Source organism: Indicator indicator, chromosome 13 (genome assembly GCF_027791375.1).
Source record: "Indicator indicator isolate 239-I01 chromosome 13, UM_Iind_1.1, whole genome shotgun sequence".
NCBI classification, from domain to species: Eukaryota; Metazoa; Chordata; class Aves; order Piciformes; family Indicatoridae; genus Indicator; species Indicator indicator.
Genome location: NC_072022.1, coordinates 27,912,578 through 27,934,375, shown reverse-complemented (window position 1 = coordinate 27,934,375; position 21,798 = coordinate 27,912,578). Strand labels below are relative to the sequence as shown.

General features: G+C 48.1%; 1 protein-coding gene across 1 annotated transcript in view; it reads left to right on the top strand.

Moving 5' to 3' along the window:
- Nucleotides 1–745: 745 nt before the first annotated feature.
- The window catches only part of PLCH1 (phospholipase C eta 1), a 68,107-nt gene continuing 47,054 nt past the window's right edge, over nt 746–21,798 (top strand). The window contains exon 1 of the mRNA XM_054385770.1: nt 746–824. Coding sequence (XP_054241745.1) covers nt 746–824 — 79 coding nt within the window. The remainder of the gene's footprint in view (nt 825–21,798) is intronic.

Here is a 21,798-nt window from a genome sequence, read left to right as displayed (position 1 = left end):
GTTGGAGCAAGTCCAGAGGAGAGTTGCAAAGGTGATCCAAGGGCTAGAGCACCTCTGCTATGAGGATAGGCTGAGGGAGCCTGGCCCCAGAGGAGTTCATCTCAGGCTCCCATGGGTCGATGAACACCAAGGGCAGGGGTGCACTGGTGCAGGGGAAGTGCTCAAGGGGCTCTGTGGCCTCAAAATCAGGAGCTAATTACCTTTGATTTGCCTTTTTAAATCGACCTTCTCTTGAGGAGGATTTATAGTTTCATGGTGTTGTCTGATGTGTCTGTAGCTTGTTACATATGGGACAGCATCATTAAACATTCAATTGATCATCTCTCCATGGCCCCACAATCAAAATGATCATCTCTGTGGCCCCACAATCAAATTGACCATCTCTTCATGGCCCCACAACCTCCTGTGGTGGCTGGGGAGTGGCTGTAGCAGGGTGTGGTGGGTGCAGGGTAGGGCAGGTTTGCTTCAGCAGCCTGGAGCTGGCTGGTTGTTGACAGTTGGTCCCCAGCTCAGTCTGAGTGATCCCCCTGTGGGTGCAGGTGGATCCATCTTGCCTTGGAGAGGGGCATGTCTAGAGAGTGATGTGCCATGTCTGTGGTAATGCCTGGTGTGAAGCTGCTGAAGATGAAGGGCACAGATAGATGCTCACAGGGCTTGCATTGGGTTTCTTGTGGCTCATCAACATCTGCTCTGCTTGTCCCCACAGGTTCCCTGCCTTGGATGGTGAGCAGCAGGTCTCCTCACCATGAGTTACTGGAGTCTGGAGAAGAGGAGCTGTCTGCAGTACTGCAGGCACTTCCTGGTGGACAATGGAGCGTTCCACGGTAAGTGCCAAGTTACGGCTTTGGTTTGTTCTGTGTCCCGCTGGCAGGTGCCACTCGGGTCCCCAGCAGGATCCTGTCCATCGCCTTGGTACCCAGCCTCGGCCGTGCCCTCACCGTGCGGCGGCTCCTGCTGGGTGCAAAGCGCAGGTGGGGGTTGCTCCCCCCGGTACAGGGTGCGGGGAGGGCACGGACACCGGCTGGCTACCGGCGCTGCCCTACGGGAACAGCAGGGGGAGCTCCCGAACCGCCGCCCCTCTGCCCGGTACTGCCGAGTCGGCCGCGGGGTCTCTGCTCCTCCTCTGCATTCCCTGGCCGCGGAGTCTCTCCTCCTGCTCCGCACCTCTTTGCCACGGGGTCCCTCCTCCTCCTTCTCTTCCTCTGTACCTCCCTGTCTGCAAGATTTCTTCACCTCTGCAGCCCTCGGGCTGTGGGATCCCTCCGAGGGTTGTGGCTCCAGTCAGGGACCTCGTTGGTGCTTTAAGTGAAGCATTCAGAGGCTGAAGAGGAGCGGCAGCACGGGCAGTGGGCAGAGCTGCTGTGGGTGTGTGGAGATTGTGATTGGATTTTGGGGTGGGATGGATTAATTGTGCTCGTGTGGGCTGGCACTGCTGTGCGCTTAAAGCATTTCCTCCTGAGGCGTTTCTAGAGCTGCTCCAGTCAAATCTGTGTGCTCCTAGAGAGGAGGAATTGGAAGTGTGAGGAAAAACCTTTGCTTCCAGGTATTGATCAGACCTTTGTGCAAAGTCCATATCTAACAGTGATCCCTAATCAGTTGGAATATTTTTCTGCTAGCAAAGGCAGGGGAGGTTCAGAATACATTCTGCTATAAATGAGGTTCCTTTGCAGGACCTCTTTCCAGGTTTAAATCTTGATATTAGGAAAAATTTCTTTCCTGCAAGAGTGGTCAGGCATTGGAACAGGCTGCCCAGGCAGGTGGTGGAGTCACCATCCCAGGAGGTGTTCAAGAAACCTGTTGGGATGGCACTTGGGGACAGGGTTTAATGACCATGGTAGTCTTAGGTTGAAGGTTGAATTTGATGATCTTAGAGGTGTTTTCCAACCCAAACAATTCTATGATTCTGTGATATACCACCTTAGAGAGCACATGTGTTCCCCACATTGGTTACTCTCCCTTTGCTGGGTACCTTGGGCACAGGGTAAGGAGCAGTGCTGAACCCAGCCCCTGCAAGGGGGAATGGTTTGAAGCTGAGGGAGAGCAGGGTTAGACTGGATCTCAGGAAGAAGTTCTTCATGTGAGGGTGGTGAGACGCTGGAATAGGATGTCCAGAGAGGTTGTGGATGCCTCTTCCCTGGAGGTGATCAAGGCCAAGCTGGGTGAGCAGCTGAGTCTAATTGAGAGGTGTTCCTGCCCATGGCAGGGAGGTTGGAGTAGATGATCTCTGAGGTCCCTTCCAACCTAGGCCATTCTATGATTCATCAGGCTTGCAGTCCTGGATTGCAGACAGGATTTTGGTGGGATCATGTTCCTTCTGAGCTCTTCCTGAGATGGTGAAAGGTGAGAATTTTCTCCCAGATGTCTTCACCCAGGTTTCCCTTCACTGAATTGAAGCACTTGCAGTGTTTTGATAAATGCCTTTTGATCAGACTTCTCTCCAGCCACCAGCCTGCTTTCCAGCATGAGCCTATAACTGCAGCAGCTACATCTTGGGGGTGGTTTTGCAGTTGTGCTCTTACAGTCCAAGAGAGAAGAGCGTGGCACATAGTCTGTGAGCCAAGATGATGTTTTGTGGTTGAGCAGCACGATGGGATGTCTTTGTCCTGCTAATGGTGCAAAGACTGGATGATGACCCATCAGCAAAATGTCCAGTAAGCCCTCCTCAGTGAGGGAGGAGTCTGCAGAGTGGTAACTGTCTAAAGTAGAAGACATAATTAGCAGGAGCCCTAGAGACCAGAAAGATTCTGTAGCTTAATTTATTGTCTTTCATTCATGACCAGACAGGATTAATTATTTTTCCCTGTGAGAATCCTTCAGGGCTCCCCATTTGTGTCTTCATCCTAAGCAAGACACTGCAGTGACAGCTGCTTTGACTCTGAGGGAGCTGAAGTCACAGATTCAGATTCACAGACTGCATTGGGTTGGAAGGGACCTTCAAAAGTCATCTTGTCCAACCCCCCTGCAGTCAGCAGGGACATCTCCAACTAGATCAGGTTGTCCAGGGCCACATTGAGTCTGATCTCAAATGTCTCCAGGGACAACCACATCCCTGGGTAACCAGTTCCAGTATTTTACCATTCTCCTCACTGGAGGACTTCCTCCCATCCTCCTTGCCTCTCTGACAAACCAATCACTGGATGCTTTTGGTTTGAAAGGGACCTGTCAAGGTCATCCAGTCCAACCCCCTTGCAATCAGCAGGGACATCTGCAACTTGAGCAGGTTGCTCACAGCCCCAAACAACTCGACCTGGAATGGTTTTAGGGCTGGGGCAAGCTGGGCCAGGGACTGAGCAGTGAACTTTGGCCTTTGTATGATTAAGCAAATGGCAAACAACTCAAATGGGCCCTTTCTTGTGCCTGAGCCCACATTCTCTCCAGCAGACAGAAGGAAATTGTACTTGGGAAATTAAGGAAGAAAAATGTGCTGTGAACTCTATGTGGGAAAGGTTCTGTCTGTTCACAGGGAAAGTTCTGTGACCCAGCCCCTTGTGATTTGCTGACATTTCAGTGTTTGGGTTGTATGTGTCCAGCTCTGGCCTCTATTAATTCTAACTCACAGAGTGTTTTCATGATTTTTGGACAGCTGTAACTATTATGGTTGCATATTCTGACAGTGGGAGTGTGGCTGTTCAGGGAGCAAGCTCACAAAGCCCTGGATTACCTTGTCTACATTGATGAATACTAATTTCCTCTAATCATTAAGCAGAAAGAAGCTGTGACTTGTTTAGGAAATAGCTGATTTTGTCTCAGAAATTCTGGAAGTAGCTGCTCAAGCTTATTTGAGTCAGCTCCTTACATCAGTTATCTTTTCTTCTTGAGTTCCCTCAGAGATCCAAACCTTTTGTTTAAAGTGCATTGCCATAACTGTAACTAATTCTCTCTCTTTAGTTTCTAATTTCATCTCCACCTCTTTCCAGACCAGTGTCCAAAGGGACTTGAGTGTTATGGTGGGATGTCGTGTCCATTCACATTGCTCATGTTATCTAAACTACACTCTTTGCTTCAGAGCAATGGGCTAAGCCAGCTGCAACAGACTTGTCATGTTGTGACAAGCTCACATTATGGTGGCCCAGTCATTATCTCTTGCACTCAGGTGCAAGCAAGAGAGATAGAAACATCCCACTGCATCAGCTGGTGTTCTTCAAAAGCACAGCAGTGTCTGTCTGAAGAGACTTCAAGACTGGGAGCATCCACAGAGAGAGAATCACAGAATGCCAGGTTGGAAGGGACCCCAGGGTCATCTGGTTCAACTTTTCTAGGTAACAGCAGAGCTGAAATGAGCTGGCCCAGCACCCTGCCAAGCTGAGTCTTAAAACTGTCCAGTGTAGGGGACTCCACCACTTCCTTCACTCTTCTCATGGGGAAACATTTTCATCTGGAGTCCACTGGGAATTTCCCCAGCAGTAACTTCTCCCCATCACTCCTTGTCTTCTCCATGGGACTCCTTATACAAACGGAGTCTCCATCCTCCTGGTAGCCACCCTTCATGTCTTGGGCCATGGTGCTAAGGTCTCCCCTAAGCCTTCTCTTCTCCAGGCTGAACAGCCGCAGCCCTCTCACACAACATGAACTTTGCTGCTCAGCTGTGTTCACCTCTGGGGTCTTCTTCACACCCTTCTGGTACCTGCATCCTGTCAAGAACCTGAGTGGATGGTATTCCATGTCTTCACCTCCAGATGAGGTGTTTAGATGCAAGAAGCTCTTGTGGACTGCATAAATCATGCTGAAGCTCTGTGTTTATCAGAAGTAGTTTAAACATCTTGTGTGTAAAAAAAAGAAAAACCAACCAACCAAAAATCCTGACCAAACCCAAACCAAGAAGGAACCTAGAGGGGGAAAAAAATTGTAGAGAGAATGCATCACTGAAGGTATAACCTGTTGGAGGGCACAATGTCAATGCTGAAGAACCTCACTTGGAAGACAAGCAGTGTCTTCTGCTCCAGCTGCAAGTGAGGAGGTGGAAGAGGACAAAGCATCTGAGATATGGTACCAGGAGGACAGCACCTTGCTGGTGTGATGCATTAGTTGAAGGCAGATGCAGTTTTGAGTGTCATGAAGTAAGATGAAGGTGTTAGTGCTGTGAGGCCCAGCCTAAGTACTGAGCAGTGACGTTCAAACAAGGGAAGCTTGGGAACAGGCAGAGGAAAGGATTAAGAAGTGGAAATAAGATGAACCTGCTCTGTTTAGCTTAGAAAATGACAGACTGGGAGGGGATGTGACTGCAGCCTACAGATGCATTGCAGGGAGGAAAAAGGCTTATTTGAACTGATGGGGAAAGTTGGCACAAGCAAACTGAAGGTTGTCCATGAGGATCTAAATAGGCACAGGGAAAACCAACATACTTTGGGCTGGAAAAATGCTACAGGCATCCTCTGTGCCTTGCTCTGAAGGTGTAAATGTGACAGTAGCAAGCAATATGTTGACTGATGTGAGTGTAAGGCTGGAGAACTGTTGAAGTGGTCCTGCTTCAGCTCCTGTGTGCAGGGAACAGCAAATACAAGCAGCAGTGTTTCCATTCCAGTGTGGAAAACACTGCTGTACACAGATCAAACTGCTCTTTCCCATGTTCTAATGATGCTTCGAGACACTTGCATTTTGTTGGGCAAGAAAAAGTGTTGATACACAACTGTGTGCCTTTCCCCAGGGCTTCAGTGGATTGTCTTTGATCAGTGACTGAATTACAGACTCTTAGAATTGGACTGAAGGTTCATACATGTAAGGCTGAAGTATTTGTTTCATTAAGACAGCCTAAGAATTCCTCCTAGATTTATAATTTTATAAGGGAGAGCTGCTATTAGCTGCCTTTGCAGGATATTAAAATTCTTATCTGTTTATGTCTGAAATTTTTGGTTACAGAAGTGGAGGTTGCTGCTGTGCCTTGGACTCTAATGAGCCTTATCTGCCTAGGAGCAAAAAAATGTCAGTTTGCTTCAGTAACAGCAAGATACAGCCGGGTGTGTGCACACAGAGAATAACAAACTGAAGACAGATCTGGGTTTGAGCTATTTTAGCAGCTTCTGAAGAAGGGAGCAGAGAAGTAATTCTACCGTTCACAGTAGCCTTGAGGGCTTGATGAACCTGCTTTCTTTTCCTTCCTGTTGCAAAGAATGCCAAAAAACCAAAAGCCCAGCGTGCCTCTAGGCTTCATTTTCTCAGGGTTTTGGGGACTGCAAACACAGATCAGATTTTGTTTGTTTGCTGGCAATAACAATGTGGGAATGTGGCTGTGCTGTCAGAGCAAACAGCCTTCTGTTTTGCTAGCAGACCTTTGGGGATGAAGGTATAAAGGGAAAAAAAAAACAAACCCCAACTTAAGGAAAAAAAAAAAGCCTAACACTGTTGTGCTTTCTTTTCTTGTAACACGTACTCCCAGTGTCCACTGGTCAGCATCTTTAGTGCTTCCCCAGCTAGAAGCTTCATCTAGAGAATTACGTTTATTAATTTTATATCTGGGAAGGTGCATTTCTAAAGGTTTGGGGTTTTTTTATTTTTATTTTATTCACTGTGACCACCTGGAGGAATTACCTCCACAATTTACATTGCTTGGTGTAAAGCTTCTTCTTGATGGGCAGCAGGAATTCCATGCAGCCTTGCCATGTTCAGAATGTAGTGGGTGGAGTAAGTTTGATTGCTTGATGATGGAACACAGGAGGTTCCACCTCAGCATGAAGAGACACTTCCTTACTTTGATGCTGCTGGAGCCCTGCAGCACTGCCTAGAGAGGTTGTGGAGTCTCCTTTTCTGGAGACTTTCAAGACTCACCTGGATGCATTCCTGTGTGACCTGCCATGGGTGATCCTGCTTGGGCAGGGGGGGTTGGAGTCTATGATCTCCAGAGGTCCCTTCCAACCCCTGCCATTCTGTGATTCTATGATTCTGAAAACAGATTGGCAAATTGCAGCTCTTTTATCAGGCAGCCAGGAGAAGTATCTTTAGCTGCATTTAACAGTAATCAGCTGCAGAAGCCATCATGTACCAGCCCTTCCAGACACTGAAAGGTGTATGACCTGTGTGGCCAGTAATGGGCCATACCAGCCTAGGGACCTCTCTTAGAACATCTCTGACCTGCATGCCAGGGATGCAGCAGACTTCCCTGTGGGATGGATCCAGTCAGCATCAGGGACCCTCTGTTTGCCTAAGAAGGGAATCACCTACACCAATTCCTCTCCTTTTTTCCTTAACATCAGTAGTCCTAATGCATGGGGCTGGCTGAGCCAGCCCAGGCAGCCCCCTGGATGGACCTTCAAATGCTTTCTCTGCAGCCTGGACCTCCAGTTCTAGAGCCCCAGGGTGGCCAGGAAGGTGAGTGAGGCCAGGAGATGATTCACTACCTCCCTGAGCAGTGACCTGTTTCTGCTCTCCCCTGTCTTTTAGGTCTCCTCTTATGGTCTGGTAGCAGGAGGGGAGGGGATCCTCTGCTTCTTGATGAACCTCTGTCTGCTGCCTTTGCCTCAGAGGGTAGCTCCACCAGTCTATTTCTCTCACACGCTCCCTAATACTCCTCAACCTTTCCGATTTCTCATCCAGCTCTGCCACCCAGCTCAGCAGCTCATTGCCCTGCTCACTCTGCACACAGGCAGCCTCTCTGTTGTCCTCTGGTACCAGTGCCAGGCTCAGACACTGCCTGCACCCAGACACTTGGACAGTTCCATGTCTGTGGGGGGAACACTGTTTGGGTATCCACATTGCTCCTAGCAACAACTTTTGCCTGTGTGGTCACCATGCTGGCCTACCTTCTGAGAATGGACAATCAAGTTACAATCAACAGAGCTCATCCTTCAAAAGGTTCTCCCAAATCACCTGCTTCTTACTTCTCAAGTTGAGGGAGGGAAAGAGAGACTTAGTCCAAAGAAATTCCTTATTTTGAAAGATTATTTCATAGGTTTCCCAATGGAACAGATGCAGTTGTGTACCACCTTTGATTGATGAGCACCTATTGCAGTTACACAACCAATTTTAGGTAGCTTCACAAGAGCTTTGCTTCCAGCAGATGCTCCTGTGGTGTTTTTTCCATTCATTTCAGTCTCAGAAGCTGAGCTTTTGGGCAAGTTCCTGCAGGAAATTATTTTTTTTTTCGCTTCAGTGATCTTGAACTTCTGTGCCCTCTGAATGGGAACATAAAATGTTTTCATTTTGAAACACTGAAATGTTCCCTTTTGGTAATTGGAGCACAAGATTTTTTTTGGGGGGGAAATAATATCAAATCTTCACTGAATTGCACACAGCCATCAGGCTGCTGCTTGCTTATGGGCAGTGCTTTAGCATTAGCTCTGCTGAAGCCTTGTGCGAGCCCTGTGCTGGAGGCTGGAGGGCTACAGATGCCAGCTGCAGACTGCAGAATTCAGGCTTGTGTCTCACTAGTCAGCTGTCATTTGGGGATTATAAAGATGCTTGGGAAAGCAGAACAACTTAATCACAGAATCACAGACTGGTTTGGGTTGGAAGGTACCCCAAATATTATCCACTTCCAACCACCCTTGCCCATGGGAAGGGACACTTCCCACCAGCTCAGGCTGCTCAAGGCCTCATCCAGCCTGGCCTTGAACAGCTTCAGGGAGGGAGCACCCACAGCCTCCCTGGGAAACCTGTTCCAGTGTCTCCCCACCCTCATTGAAAAGAATTTCTTCTTAATCTCCCCTCTCCCAGCTCAAAGCCATTGTCCCTCATCCTGGCACTCCCAGCCCTTGTCAAAAGTCCCTCCCTAGCTCTCCTGGAGCCCCTTCAGGTGCTGGAAGGCTGCTCTGAGGTCTTCCTGGAGCCTTCTCTTCACCAGGCTGAACAGCCCCAGCTCTCTCAGCCTGTCCCCATCAGAGAGGTTCTCCAGCCTCTGATCATCTTTGTGGCCTCCTCTGGACCTACTCCAACAGTTCCATGTCCTTACTGTGCTGGGGACAGCAGAACTGGATGCAGTGCTCCAGATGGGGTCTCAGCAGAGCAGAGGGACACAGTTCCCTCACTCTAATCCTGCTGCTCACACTGCTTTTGATGCAGCCCAGGACATGGTTGAATTTCTGGGCTTGTGCAAACTACTCCACACTCCTGGTGCTCTATTAATTATGAGAGGAGCTACAGAAGTGAAGGGAGAGAAGCCCAAAAGTGCAGTAATTGATATTCTAGGTTGTCTATTAGCTTATCTAGTGAAATAGCCACAGCTCATTCCTGGGGACAGACAGACATAACTGAAAGATGTCTAGGCAAGGAGGATATAGAATCATGAAATTGTCAGGGACCTTGAGGATCACCTATTTCCAACCCCCCTGCCATGGGCAGGGACACTTTCCACTAGATTGGGTTGCCCAGAGCCACATCCAACTTGGCCTTAAAAACTTCCAGGGATGAGGCTTTCACCACCTCCCTGGGCAACCTCTTCCAGTGTCTTACCACCCTCATAGGGAGCAACTTCTATAATCTAAATCTGTCCTCCTATAGCTTGGATCTATTCCCCCTTGTCCTATCATTACCCAATATCCCAAAAAGTCCCTCCCTAGCTTTCTTATAGCCCCCTTCAGATACTGGACGGCCACAATAAGGTCTCCTTGGAGCCTTCTCCAAACTGAACAACCCCAACTCTCTCAGCCTGTCCTCATAGGAGAGGTGAAAGCATTGAGCTATTAAAGTTCCTATAGATTAAAAAGTGTCTCAAATGGCTGAAGAACCTGCTTCTTGGTGCTTTATGGAATGTAGAGGTGCCTTGAAGACCCCTGTGCCTGTCCCTAGACACATCCTTTGGTGAAAGGAGTTTCATGGGTGAGATCCATCTCAAGTTGGTGTATCCGGTAGCTGAGTTCTAATGCTGAGTGGTTTTGCTTTCCATCTTTGCATGTTTGTCAGCTTTCCACAGAAGTGTCTTTATTAATGCCAAATGAGTTGATAACAGCTTTGATCATTTTCAATGAGGGCCATGAAAATGATCAGAGGGTTGGAGCACCTCTGCTACAAGGACAGGCTGAGGGAGCTGGGGGTGTTCAGCCTGGAGAAGACAAGGCTCCTGTGAGACCTAATAGCAGCCTGCCAGTACCTGAAGGGGCTACAAGAAGGCTGGAGAGAGACTGTTTGCAAAGGCCTGCAGGGACAGGATGAGGGACAATGGCTTCAAACTAGAGCAGAGCAGATTGAGATTGGATGTGAGGAACAAGTTGTACCATGAGGGTGGTGGAATACTAGAACAGGTTGCCCAGGGAGGTGGTTGAGGCCCCATCCCTGGGTGAGGCTAGGTGAGGCTGGACAGGGCTCTGGGCAACCTGATCTAGTTGGGGATGTCCCTGCTGACTGCAGGGGGGTTGGACTGGATGAGCTTTGGAGGTCCCTTCCAACCCAGACCATTCTATGATCTGATACCAATTACAGTGTTTTCATCCAACCAATAAAAGCTTTCTGCATTGCTAGTTGCTTTTCAGAAAGAGCTTGTATTACAGTTTAGGTCTAAGGTTAACTTTGGATGATGAACATGAAGATGTTGTGGTCTTCTTCCTTCATTATCTATTTACTGTAAGAGTAAGGAGAGAATCAACTTGTACTGGTTTGAGGCCAGCCAGAACATCTCTTGCCCCGAAAGGGACAAAAGAATGACACACGCAAACGGATTGGAGAGTGATGGAAAGTTTAAGTGGAAAAGCGATTGGTGAAAATACAGAAAAAACTACAAACTACAAAGCATAGTGGAAAAGAACATCCCAAAGCATACAGAGTCCCCCACACAGTACCCAGAGGTTTCCCAATCCTTCCCTCCTCCCACCTGAGGGTCTACCCAATCCCTCAGGGCTCTTCCTTCTCCCCCCCCCTCCCACTGCTAGGCAAGTCTCAGGCTGGCCAGGTCTGAGACTGCCCCCCCCCCCCTTCCATTCTCCTCCTGGCATTAGGCCTAGCCAGGCCTAAGAGGCCTGAGATACTCCCCCGGCATTACCCGATAAGAGAGGACATCTCCCGTGGGAGCAGAGAGGGAAGAAAGGAAGAGAATGACTCTGCAGATGGCTTTATAGGGCACAGGATTTATGGGTAGAAATACGCCGTTTCCTGTGTCCACTCCTATTGGGTGGGCACCCAGGACATCAGAGGTGTATCTCATGCAGCAGTGGCAGGGGGCACCCAGCCTAAACTGCCACACAACTTTTCTGGCTCTTTAGCAGAATTAAGTCTTTGTATCTGTTTCCAGTTATTTTGACAGTGAAAAAGGCCAATGAGCCAGAAAATTAATATTCTTCTAATGCTGTAATTGCAAAACTACTAGTTGCATCAGCTTCTCATCTGTTGGAAAATCCACAGTTTGCAGCAGAAGTGTCCTTGCAATAGAAGGTCCCTTCCAACCCAAGCCCTGTTATGACTCTGTGAGCACAGTAAATCTGAGATGTGATGCATTTGATATGGAGCCTGCTTTATCCTTGCCGTGCTTTCCAGCCCCGTGTCCCCTTGGGCTCTGTCATAAGAAAGTGTAATTAATGGAAGTCTGAATGTCTCTGCCCACTGTTCCAGTCTGACCACAAACCTACTGGTTTCAGTAGCACTGAGCTGGCTCACACGAGCAGAGTGTTCAGCCAGCAGCATGCTGGTAGCTGCCGGGAGGGTGAAGGCTCAGCATCTCACAGGAGACCACTTGTTCTTACGAAATCAAATGCTCAGTGATGCACAGACCAAACCATCTGCAGGCTCCAACTGGGCTAGATCTGCAGAATCGCTGTTCCCCTTCAAGTTAGTGAGAGGAGCAGGAGGAGGGGGCACAAAAGCTGGAGGAAAGGAGCGTGGTCCCCAGAGGTCCTCGCCTTGTTCCTTGCAGCATCCCGTGGCTGCGGAGGCTGCTAGTTGCTCTGGAGCAAGGCTGGGCTTTCTCCTCTGCATTCAGCCTGCGTCACTGTGCCCTTCTCTAACTGGAGCAGGGTAATCTGCTCCTGATCAACCTCCCGAGGTGGCAGCAGGATTTCCTTCTGCTTGCCTCCAGAGCTCCTCTTCCCAGGCGTTATGCATGCTTAGCGCCTGGAGCCATCCGAAGCCGGCACGTCTCACACCGAGAGTGGTCGCTGCCTTCCTACAGCAGCAGCAGCAGCATGGAGCAGATGCTTCCAAGCTTCCCTCTCAGGCTCTGCTTTTTAGGGTTGGAAAAAGTTGTCTAGGATTGTCTCTGGATTTGTGCTTTCCTCTCTCTGCATCACGGATCACAAAGATTTCAATCTTCCTTGTGAAGAGCAGGGCTGGCAGCATTCTCTGGACTCCTAATGATTTGTGTTGGCTGGGGAAGATGAATCTGAGGCTTTCCTGCAGGGTGAATTTCCATCCTGCTTGCCAATAATGCTTGAGTTAGAAACTTGATGGCAGACCTTGAAGTATATAAAAATTTAAGTCCAGAAAAAGGTAAGGATGTCTGAGTTTGGAATTACTGTGGGATGTCTGAGTTTGAATTACTGTGGGATGTCTGAGTTTGGAATTACTGTGGGAAGAGCTCCTAACATTTCTGGGAGGGCTTCTAGACAAATCAGGTTGCTTTATCCTGGTGATTGCTAAGTTACACACAGCATTTCAGTCTGAGCAATGTATCAATAGATATTTCAGATGAAAACTTGATGGGCTTGTGTCGACTTAAAAGTAGATTTCTCCATCAAAACAGGGATTGCACATGAGCTGCTGCTCCTATGGTGTGGCCAAACTGCACCTGTGTCTTACCCTGAAAAACTGCAGATGTGTTTGCCTTTAAATAAACCACATCTTGACTTTTTCATCTCCTGGTCTCTTAGCTGTGACAAGTAGATTATTGTGGAAAAGAGTTTTTAGCTTTGGTTGTGGTGGTTTTTTTTTCTATTAGTGCTTGTAAATAGTCTGACAGAGATGCACATGATGTGTAAACTGGGAGAAGCAGTGGCTGAGGCAGATGTAGCTTCTCAAGACTTGTGGGAGGGTGAGACAGAAAAGGAAGACATTTTGAATAACTTTCTGCAGTAACTCGTAGTTTGTAACATCTGATTTTGTTCAATTTCAGTCAGAGCTGGATGAAAAGTGGTAATTAGTTGAAGCCTCTAGTGGATGTAGAGTAAATGCTGTGGAGAGAAGGAGAAATTCGAGGAGCTGGAGTTCATTCCTTTTACTCATCCTTAATGATGTTGGGTTGTGTGCTTATAAAGGAAAAAAAAACCCCTTCCAAATTGCACTTAGCTGTGAGCTGGGTTGGCAAAATTGGGTACTTCAGAAGCTATTTTCTAACAAGATTATCTATAATTTAAACCCAAACAAGCTTATCTGAAATAAAGCCATCAAAGTAGTAATAAAGTCACAGATCCTTTGAAACAGCATTTTGCCCACTCTGAAACAGGGTAAAAAAAATGTTGGGGTTTGGTAGAAACTGATTCAGCTTTGTCTTTTTCCTTTTGTTTTTCTTTCCCCTTTCTTTTTCTTTTTCTTCTTTTTTTTCTTTTTTTTTTTCCTTTGTTTTTCCTTTTTTATTTTTCCTTTTTTATTTTTCCTTTTTTATTTTTCCTTTTTTATTTTTACTTTTTTCCCTTTATTATTTTTCTTTTTTCATTTTCCTTTTTTCTTTTTTCTTTTTCCTTTTTTATTTTTACTTTTTTTCCCCTTTATTATTTTCCTTTTTTCCTTTTCCTTTTTTCTTTTTCCTTTTTTCTTTTTTCCTTTTTTCCTTTTTTCCTTTTTTCTTTTTTCCTTTTTCCTTTTTTCTTTTTTCCTTTTTTCTTTTTTCCTTTTTTCTTTTTTCCTTTTTTCTTTTTTCCTTTGTTCTTTTTTCCTTTGTTCTTTTTTCCTTTGTTCTTTTTTCCTTTGTTCTTTTTTTCCTTTTTTCTTTTTTCCTTTTTCCTTTTTTCTTTTTTCCTTTTTTCTTTTTTCCTTTTTTCTTTTTTCCTTTTTTCTTTTTTCCTTTTTTCTTTTTTCCTTTTTTCTTTTTTCCTTTTTTCTTTTTTCCTTTTTTATTTTTTCCTTTTTTCTTTTTTTCCTTTTTTCTTTTTTCCTTTTTTCTTTTTTCTTTTTCTTTTTTTCCTTTTTTCTTTTTTCCTTTTTCTTTTTTTCCTTTTTTCTTTTTTCCTTTTTCCTTTTTTCTTTTTTCCTTTTTTCTTTTTTCCTTTTTTCTTTTTTCCTTTTTTCTTTTTTCCTTTTTTCTTTTTCCTTTCTTCTTTTTCCTTTCTTCTTTTTCCTTTCTTCTTTTTCCTTTCTTCTTTTTCCTTTCTTCTTTTTCCCTTTTCCTTTTTTCCCTTTTCCTTTTTTCCCTTTTCCTTTTTTCCCTTTTCCTTTTTTCCCTTTTCCTTTTTTCCCTTTTCCTTTTTTCCCCCCCTTTTCCCTTCTTCCCCCCCTTTTCCCTTCTTCCCCCCCTTTTCCCTTCTTCCCCCTCCCTTTTCTATTATTTTTCCTTTTTACTTCTTTTTCCTTTTCTTTTTCTCTTTCCTCTCCTTTTTTTTTTTTTGTTTCCTTTTTCCATTTTTTTCCCCCTTTCCCTTTTCCCTTCCTTTTTCTTTTTTCCTCTTCCCTTCTCCTTTTCTTTATTTAGATCATTTTTTGTTTCTTAGCTAGGAAAAGTTCCTGGAAATACTCTCAGGTCCTTGTGAGTATTTTAAGCTCCAAAGCCAGTTAGTTTTATCTCCTCTCAGGGAAGGGCCTCCTGTGTTGGAGCTGGCATGCTCCAGATCCCACCCCTGGTTTTATTCTGGAGGTTTCAGTTACACAAACCCCTACATTAAGCTTTGATCCATAGAGTTAGGTAAAGGAGCCCAGTGTTACTCCATCTGCCTTCTGAGCTGCAGAAGGTAATGGATCTCTCCCCACTTAATTATTTACAAGAGCTAGCTCTTTGGAAGGGAGGTTTAGAACAGTCCTTGAAGGAAAGCAGCAGGTTTAATTTTTGAAGTTCATGTAAATCTGTTTTCATGTGCAGATAAAGACATTTCACACTAAATCCTTGGCTGCTGGTGACATTGGTTGAAGGCATTTTGTGTCCCTTTTCTTTAGCCAGCTGAATCATAGAATCATGGAAAGGTTTGGGCTGGAAGAAACCTTAAAGATCATCCAGTTCCAACCTTCCACTAGACCAGGCTGCTCAAGGCTTCAAGTGCCTACTTTCTGTTGATCTTCCAGTCAGCAGCACTGCCACTGCTCTTCCTGCTGGATGTGGCTAAAGGCTGCAGGAGCAGCAGGACAGCTGGGTGTGCCTTGTGTCCAGGTCTGGCTGTGTTGGTGGTGTCACAGCAGGGACAGCTGGGTGTGCCTTGTGTCCAGGTCTGGCTGTGTGGTGGTGTGAGGGGTCCTGGCTGGGCTCCTGGGGTGCTCTCCACGCCCAGGAGGGCTGACACAGCTCTGCACAGCTCAGGCTTTGGCTGATGTGCTTTGTAAGCATGAATATATTCACGAGCTTGGGTGGTGGAAGGAGGCAGAGCACCTGATCTGCCCTTCTCCAGGCTGTGGATTGCCTTAGCCTGCCAGCACTGATACTGATAAGGCAGCATCACATCCCTCACACAGTTCATGTGCCAGGGTAGAGGGAGCACTGAAGGAGTGGGTGCTGGGGGTGCTGCCACTGCTCCACCATCTGATGAGGCTGTGATGAACCCATGTGGGAGGCAGCAGCTCCGTGCATGCCAGCGCTTTGGCCTAAGTCCTCACACAGCTCCTGCCCACAGGAGGGATGGGCATGGCATGGGAGGAGGGGGACAGACCTCTGAGTCTTTGCTGGTGGGTCCTGGTGCTTTGTAGTGATCTTGTTGCTGCTTGAGCAGAGCACTGGGGTTGCAGCTGGTACAGGTAAGCAGGGATACAGAGGTGAACTACAGCACTTTTTATTCAGGGAGCTGCTGGAGGTTCTTAAGATGCTGAGGGGCCTGGAGCAGCTCTGTGAGGAGCAAATGCTGAGAGCCCTGGGGCTGTGAAGCCTGGAGAAGAGCAGCCCCAGAGGGCAGCTGAGCAATGCTCAGCAAGAGCTAAAGGCTGGGGGGCAAGAGACTGGGGCCAGGCTCTGCTCAGTGCTGCCCAGGGACAGGCCAAGGGGCACAAAGTGGAACCCAGGAGGTTCCATGTGAGCAGGAGGAGAAAGTTGTTTGGTGTGAGGGTGCTGGAGGGCTGGAGCAGGCTGGCCAGAGAGGTTGTGGAGTGTCCTTGTGTGGAGAGCTTCCAACCCCCCCTGGGCATTGTGCTGCTGGACAAGCTGCTGTGGGTGCCCTGCTGGAGCAGGGGCTTGGACTAGGTGAGCTCCAGAGGTCCATTCCAACCCCCACCATGCTGAGATTGTGTGACAATTGCAGCAGCCTTTTTAAGGTCCTTATTAGCACCTCTTTGGGACTCTTGTTTGATCCGAGCACCTGGAAAAGAAGTGCCAACTTTGAAGGCATTTTTCACACATTACCAACAGAACCATTGATCAGCATGAAACTCAGATGCACAAAACATCATTATTTTGGGTAATAAAATAACTTTGGAGACTGTCAGTTTATTGTTTGTCCACAAATGACTCACTGTTGGTGGCTTGCAGGGAGGTAATTTGGGAACAGAATAGATAAATATTTTTCTTTAGCAAAAATGGCTGGTTCTGAGCAGTGCCAATACATCGGTTCCAGCCATCAGTCACACTGCAGTCTTCATTCATCTCTTCTAAAGGTTAATTAACTCCACCTTCTGTTCTGCTCTGCTTTTTTTTCCCCTGCCACTTTCTAGCTGGAGCCCCAGATGGATTTATTGGGCAGCCTGAGGGGCAAGTTCTTCCAGGCTGGACCACTGGCACAGCCCAGTGTGGTGAGCACAATCCAGGTCCTTGGGACTGGATCCCTCTTCCAAACCTACTTCATCCTGCAGCTCCAGCTGCTCTGATGCTCTGTGGTTTGTTCTCCTCTCCAGGCTGTGGTGCAGCAGGGGTGCCAGGACTGCTGTGACATCTGGCTGGCTGCTGGGACATTTGCAGGGATCAGACTTCCCTGTTTGTGCTGGAGCTGGGACACTTTATCCTCTGCACATCTCCTGGGTGGGGACAGCAGTGAGCTTTGTGAGGGGTGCTCTGCTAGAGCTTTTCTACTTTTGTTCTGGTGGAGGAGTTAAGGGGGGGTGGGGGTTAGCATATAGGGAATGGCATATCTGGGGGAGAAGGGTCATAGAGAATGGTGCAGGTTGGAAGGGACCTCCAAAGGTCATCTAGTCCAACCCTCTCTGCACTCAGCAGGGACATCCTCCACTAGATCAGGATGCCCAGGACCCTGTTGAGCCCCACCTTGAATATCTGTAGGGATGAGGCCCCAGCCACCTCCCTGGGCAACATGAGAATGAGGGAGTCTGACCCAGCTTAATATATTGCAGGGTAAAATGTGTTTCATTGAAGCCCTGGGTGGTACCTAATAGGCTGAGGAACAGGGATGACATTTAATGGAGTACAAGAAAGGCAGGCTTAGAACAAGGTATGTTTGCTTCTTGGGGGCCAGCTCCTTGGGTGTCTGTTTCTTAGGGGCCTGCTCCTTGGGTGCATGATTTAATAGCCATGGTGGTGTTAGGTCAGTGGTTGGACTTGATGACCTTAGAGGGCTTTTCCAACCAAAACAATTCTATTTTATGATTCTATGATCCTTCTTTATGTGCTTAGGACAGAGAAGAGCAAGAGCTTGTGGCTTGTTGTTTTCCACTGTGACCTCTGCATCCAGAGGTGCAGCTCCTGAGATGTTTTTCAGACTGTTGTTTATGGCTTGTTGCGAAGCATCAGAGGAGGAGCTGCTGCCTTAGCACTGCTGAGGAGCACATAGGTGACTTGGCTGGGAAACTTGGAGTGGGTTGCTGCCATCCTTTCTGGTTTTCATTCTGAAGCTTCACCCCTTTGCTGTTTAGTGAATTTCCAAGCTGAGTTGTTTTACACATTGTAAGGCACTCAGGGTTGCATTGAGTGGTCATAGTTTGTATTTGACTCATTGCTCCTCCTGTGTTGGTTCTCTACCTTCTGGAGAGGTGGAATAAAACACCTGCAGGCTTTTCAGCTGGGCCTTGCAAGGACTAGCACCAGCCCTTGGTGTTCCTGCTGGTGTCTGTGACTTCCCTCAGGATTTCTTGAGATTTGCTGAAGTGTAAGAGATTGTCCAGCTCATCCCCCTGGGCTTCACAGAGATTATGATTAAATCCACTGTAAGAAGCTTACTGCAAAATTCCCTGAGGTTAGAAGAGGAGGAAAATTGTGCTGTGAGGGTGATGGAGCCCTGGAACAGGCTGCCTAGAGACCTGGAGTCTCCTTCTCTGGAGAGATCCCAACCCCGCCCCCCCCCCCCCGGCCCCCAGACATTGTGATCCTGGGCAGGCTGCTGGGGTGCCCTGCTTTAGCAGGGGATTGGACTGGAGGTCCCTTCCAATCCCCACCATGCTGGGATTTGGTGATTCTATGTTCCCCTTTTAGAGATCAACACTTCAGAACACAGCTCTGAAAGAGTATCTCTGTGAGGAGCAAAGGCTAAGAGCCCTGGGGCTATAGAGCCTGGAGAAGAGCAGCCCCAGAGGACATTTGATCAATGCTCAGCAAGAGCTCAAGGGCCTGTGGGGAGCAAGAGGCTGGGGTCAGACTCTTATCAGTGGTGCCCATGGACAGGCCAACGGGCAAGGGGCACAAATTGGAACCCAGGAGGTTGTATCCGAGCAGGAGGAGAAAGTTGTTTGGTGTGAGGGTGCTGGAGGGCTGGAGCAGGCTGGCCAGAGAGGTTGTGGAGTGTCCTTGTGTGGAGAGCTTCCAACCCCCCCTGGGCACTGTGCTGCTGGGCAAGCTGCTGGGGGTGCCCTGCTGGAGCAGGGGCTTGGGCTGGGTGAGCTCCAGAGGTCCCTTCCAACCCCCCATCATGTTGGGATTGTGTGGATTTGCTGCAAAGCAATTTAAAATCTGGCACAGAATATGAGATGTGGCAATTAAAAACAGTCTGAGTGGGGCTGTGGATTCCTCTAGACCTGCATCTGTGGCCTCAGCTCTCCTGGGCTCTTTGGCTGTTACATAACCAACCAGCAGTCCACAGTTTGATGACATTAGTGGTAAGCTGCATGGTGGGCTGGATCTTGCTGCTGTTCTGGGGGATTTGGATCAGATGTGCTCTCAGGGGCTTGGAGATAGGGAGTAAATGGCTTTTAATGGCATTAGCATAAAGGAGAACTTCAAGCTTTCCTGTGATAAATAAATAAATGATGCAAACCAGGGTGATGAGTTCAGACAAGTGAGAATGTTGGAGATTTGGGTTGGTTTTCTGGGTGATGTTTTTGTGATTGCATCCAGAGTATACTGGGTCCAGTTCTGGGCTCCCCAGTTCAAGAGGGACAGGGTCTTGCTGGAGAGGGTACAGCAAAGGGATACAGAGATGCTGAGGGGGCTGAAACATCTCTGTGAGGAGGAAAGGCTGAGAGAATTGGGGCTGGGGAGTGTGGAGCAGAGCAGCCTGAGGGGGAGCTCATCAATGCTGATTAGTACTTAAAGGGTGGGGGTCAGGAGGATGGGACCAAGCTTTGTTCAGTGGTGCCCAGGGACAGGACAAGTGGCAATGGACACAAAGTGGAACATCAGAAGTTCCAGGAGGAGGAATGTTCCTGTGAACAGGAGGAGGAATTTCTTTAATTTAAGAATGATGGAGAACTGGAAGCAGGCTGCTCAGAGAGGTGTCTCCACCTACGGAGACATTCCAAACCTGCCTGGATGTATTCCTGTGAGACCTTCTCTAGGTGACCTTGCCTTGCCAGGCGGGTTGGACTTGGTGATCTCCAGAGGTCCCTTCCAACTCCAACCATTTTGTATCTTCACTGCTTGCCTCAGGATTGTTTAACTGCACCCCAGTCTCCAGTCTGGGGGAAAAATTTATTTCCTGCAAGAGTGGTCAGGCACTTGAACAGGCTGCCCAGGGAGGTGATAGAGTCAGCATCCCTGGAGGTGATCAAGAAATGTGTGGCCATGGCACCTGGGGACAGGGTTTAATGCCCCTGGAAGTTTTAGGCTGAATGTTGGACTTGATCTTGGAGGCCTTTTCCTACCCAAAGAATTCTATAATTCTGTGCTTTGCATAGCAGTCACCCTGAGCTGATGTTCAGTAACATCTGCATTTTATGTGTTTCTTTTATCTCCTCAAGCTTAATGTTGGCTTAATGTTTGTATCCTCTTTATTAATTACACTTCTCATTGTTTGGTAATGCTCTTGATGCCTTAATCCTTGTGTTTGGCCAGGTGGCTGTGATGCTAAGTCCATGAAAGCAAAACATGAAACCAACCCTTTTTCCTTTTGGGTGCATCTAGAAATATTGGTTTTGTTCCTTCCAGCCCATTCCATGATACTGTAACAGGGAAAATTCATAGAATCACAGCCTGCTTTGGGTTGGAAGGCACCCCAAAGATCATCTAGATCCAACCCCCCTGTCATAGGCAGGGACACCTCCCACCAGCCCAGGTTGCTCAAGGTCTCATCCAACCTGGCCTTGAACACCTCCAGGAAGGGGACATCCACAGCCTCCCTGGGAAACCTGTTCCAGTGGGTCCCCACCTTCAGTGGCAAGAATTTTTTCCTCCAGTCTCAATCTCTCCTCTTCCAGCTTCAATCCATTGTCTCTCGTTCTGGCACTACAAGCCCTTGTCAAAAGTCCCTCCCCAGCTCTCCTGTAACCCCTTCAGGTACTGGAAAGCTGCTCTAAGGTCTCCCTGGAGCCTTCCTTTTCTTCTTCAGGCTGAACAGCCCCAACTCTCCCACCCTGTCCCCTTAGAGGAGGTGCTTCAGCCCTATGATCATCTTCGTGGCCTCCCCTGGACCCTCTCCAGCAGCTCCAGGTCCTTCTTGTGCTGGGGGCTCCAGAACTGGAGGCAGTGCTACAGGTGTGGTTTCAGCAAAGCAGAGCAGAAGGACAGAATCCCCTCTCCCATCCTGCTGCTCACACTGCTTTGAATGCAGCCCAGGAAGAACTTCCTGTAGACAGCAGCAAAACAGTTTATCTTTGACTTAAAAATTCAATCTGTTTCACAACTTCAGTGGTGTAATCTTCACACCTGCTTGAAGGCTGTGAGGGGAAGCACACCAGCAAGCAGATGTGTGCCTCATAACTCTGGCTGCTAGGAATTAACCCCAATTAACTGCAAACCAGAGCTGGTCCAGGGGGTACTACCATGAGGGTAGTGGAGCACTGGAACAGGTTGCCCAGGGGGGTAGCTGAGGCTGGAGATATTCAAGGTGAGGCTCAGCAAGGCTCTGGGCAACCTGCTCTAGTTGAGGATGCTTCTGCTTACTGCAGAGTGGGTTGGACTGGATGACCTGTGCAGGGCCCTTCCAACCAAAACCATTCTGCGTTTCCAAGGGCTGTCAGACCTGTGCCCAGAGCTGTGACTTTGGGTGCAGTGCTGAGCAATTCCCTGGTTATTAAAGCCCTGCTTGCACACAGGGCTAGATTAGAGCAGGGCTGCACAGAAGGTGGTGCTGGTTGATTTGGGGCGGATTAGAGCGCTTCGGGAAGGGCAGGTCGTGTGTGGGCAGCGGTCAGAGCCCCGGCTTAGCCTTCCCAGGCAGCAGCTCCATGGATTCAGCAGCGAGGAGCAGCCTTGGCAGGTAGAACAGACAGCACCTGGCCAGCGTGCAGGGTTGCAAGGAACATCTGGACTCCGCGATGGCTTTGCTGCTGGCTTCTGAGGCCTGCCATGTGTTGGGGAGCGTGGCCGCCTCGGAGAAGGTCCAGCTGGCACAGATGGGTTTGTATCTGCCTTAGTGTTCGGGAGAGAGGCTGCTCCAGCTGGAAAGGAGATGTGTGTGCTGCTGGGAATGATGATGGTTGCTTGCACCGCGATTAAACCCTCTGCATTCAGATCTGGGTCGCTTGAAATGGTTGGTTGGGGAGGGGGAAGTAGACTGTGAG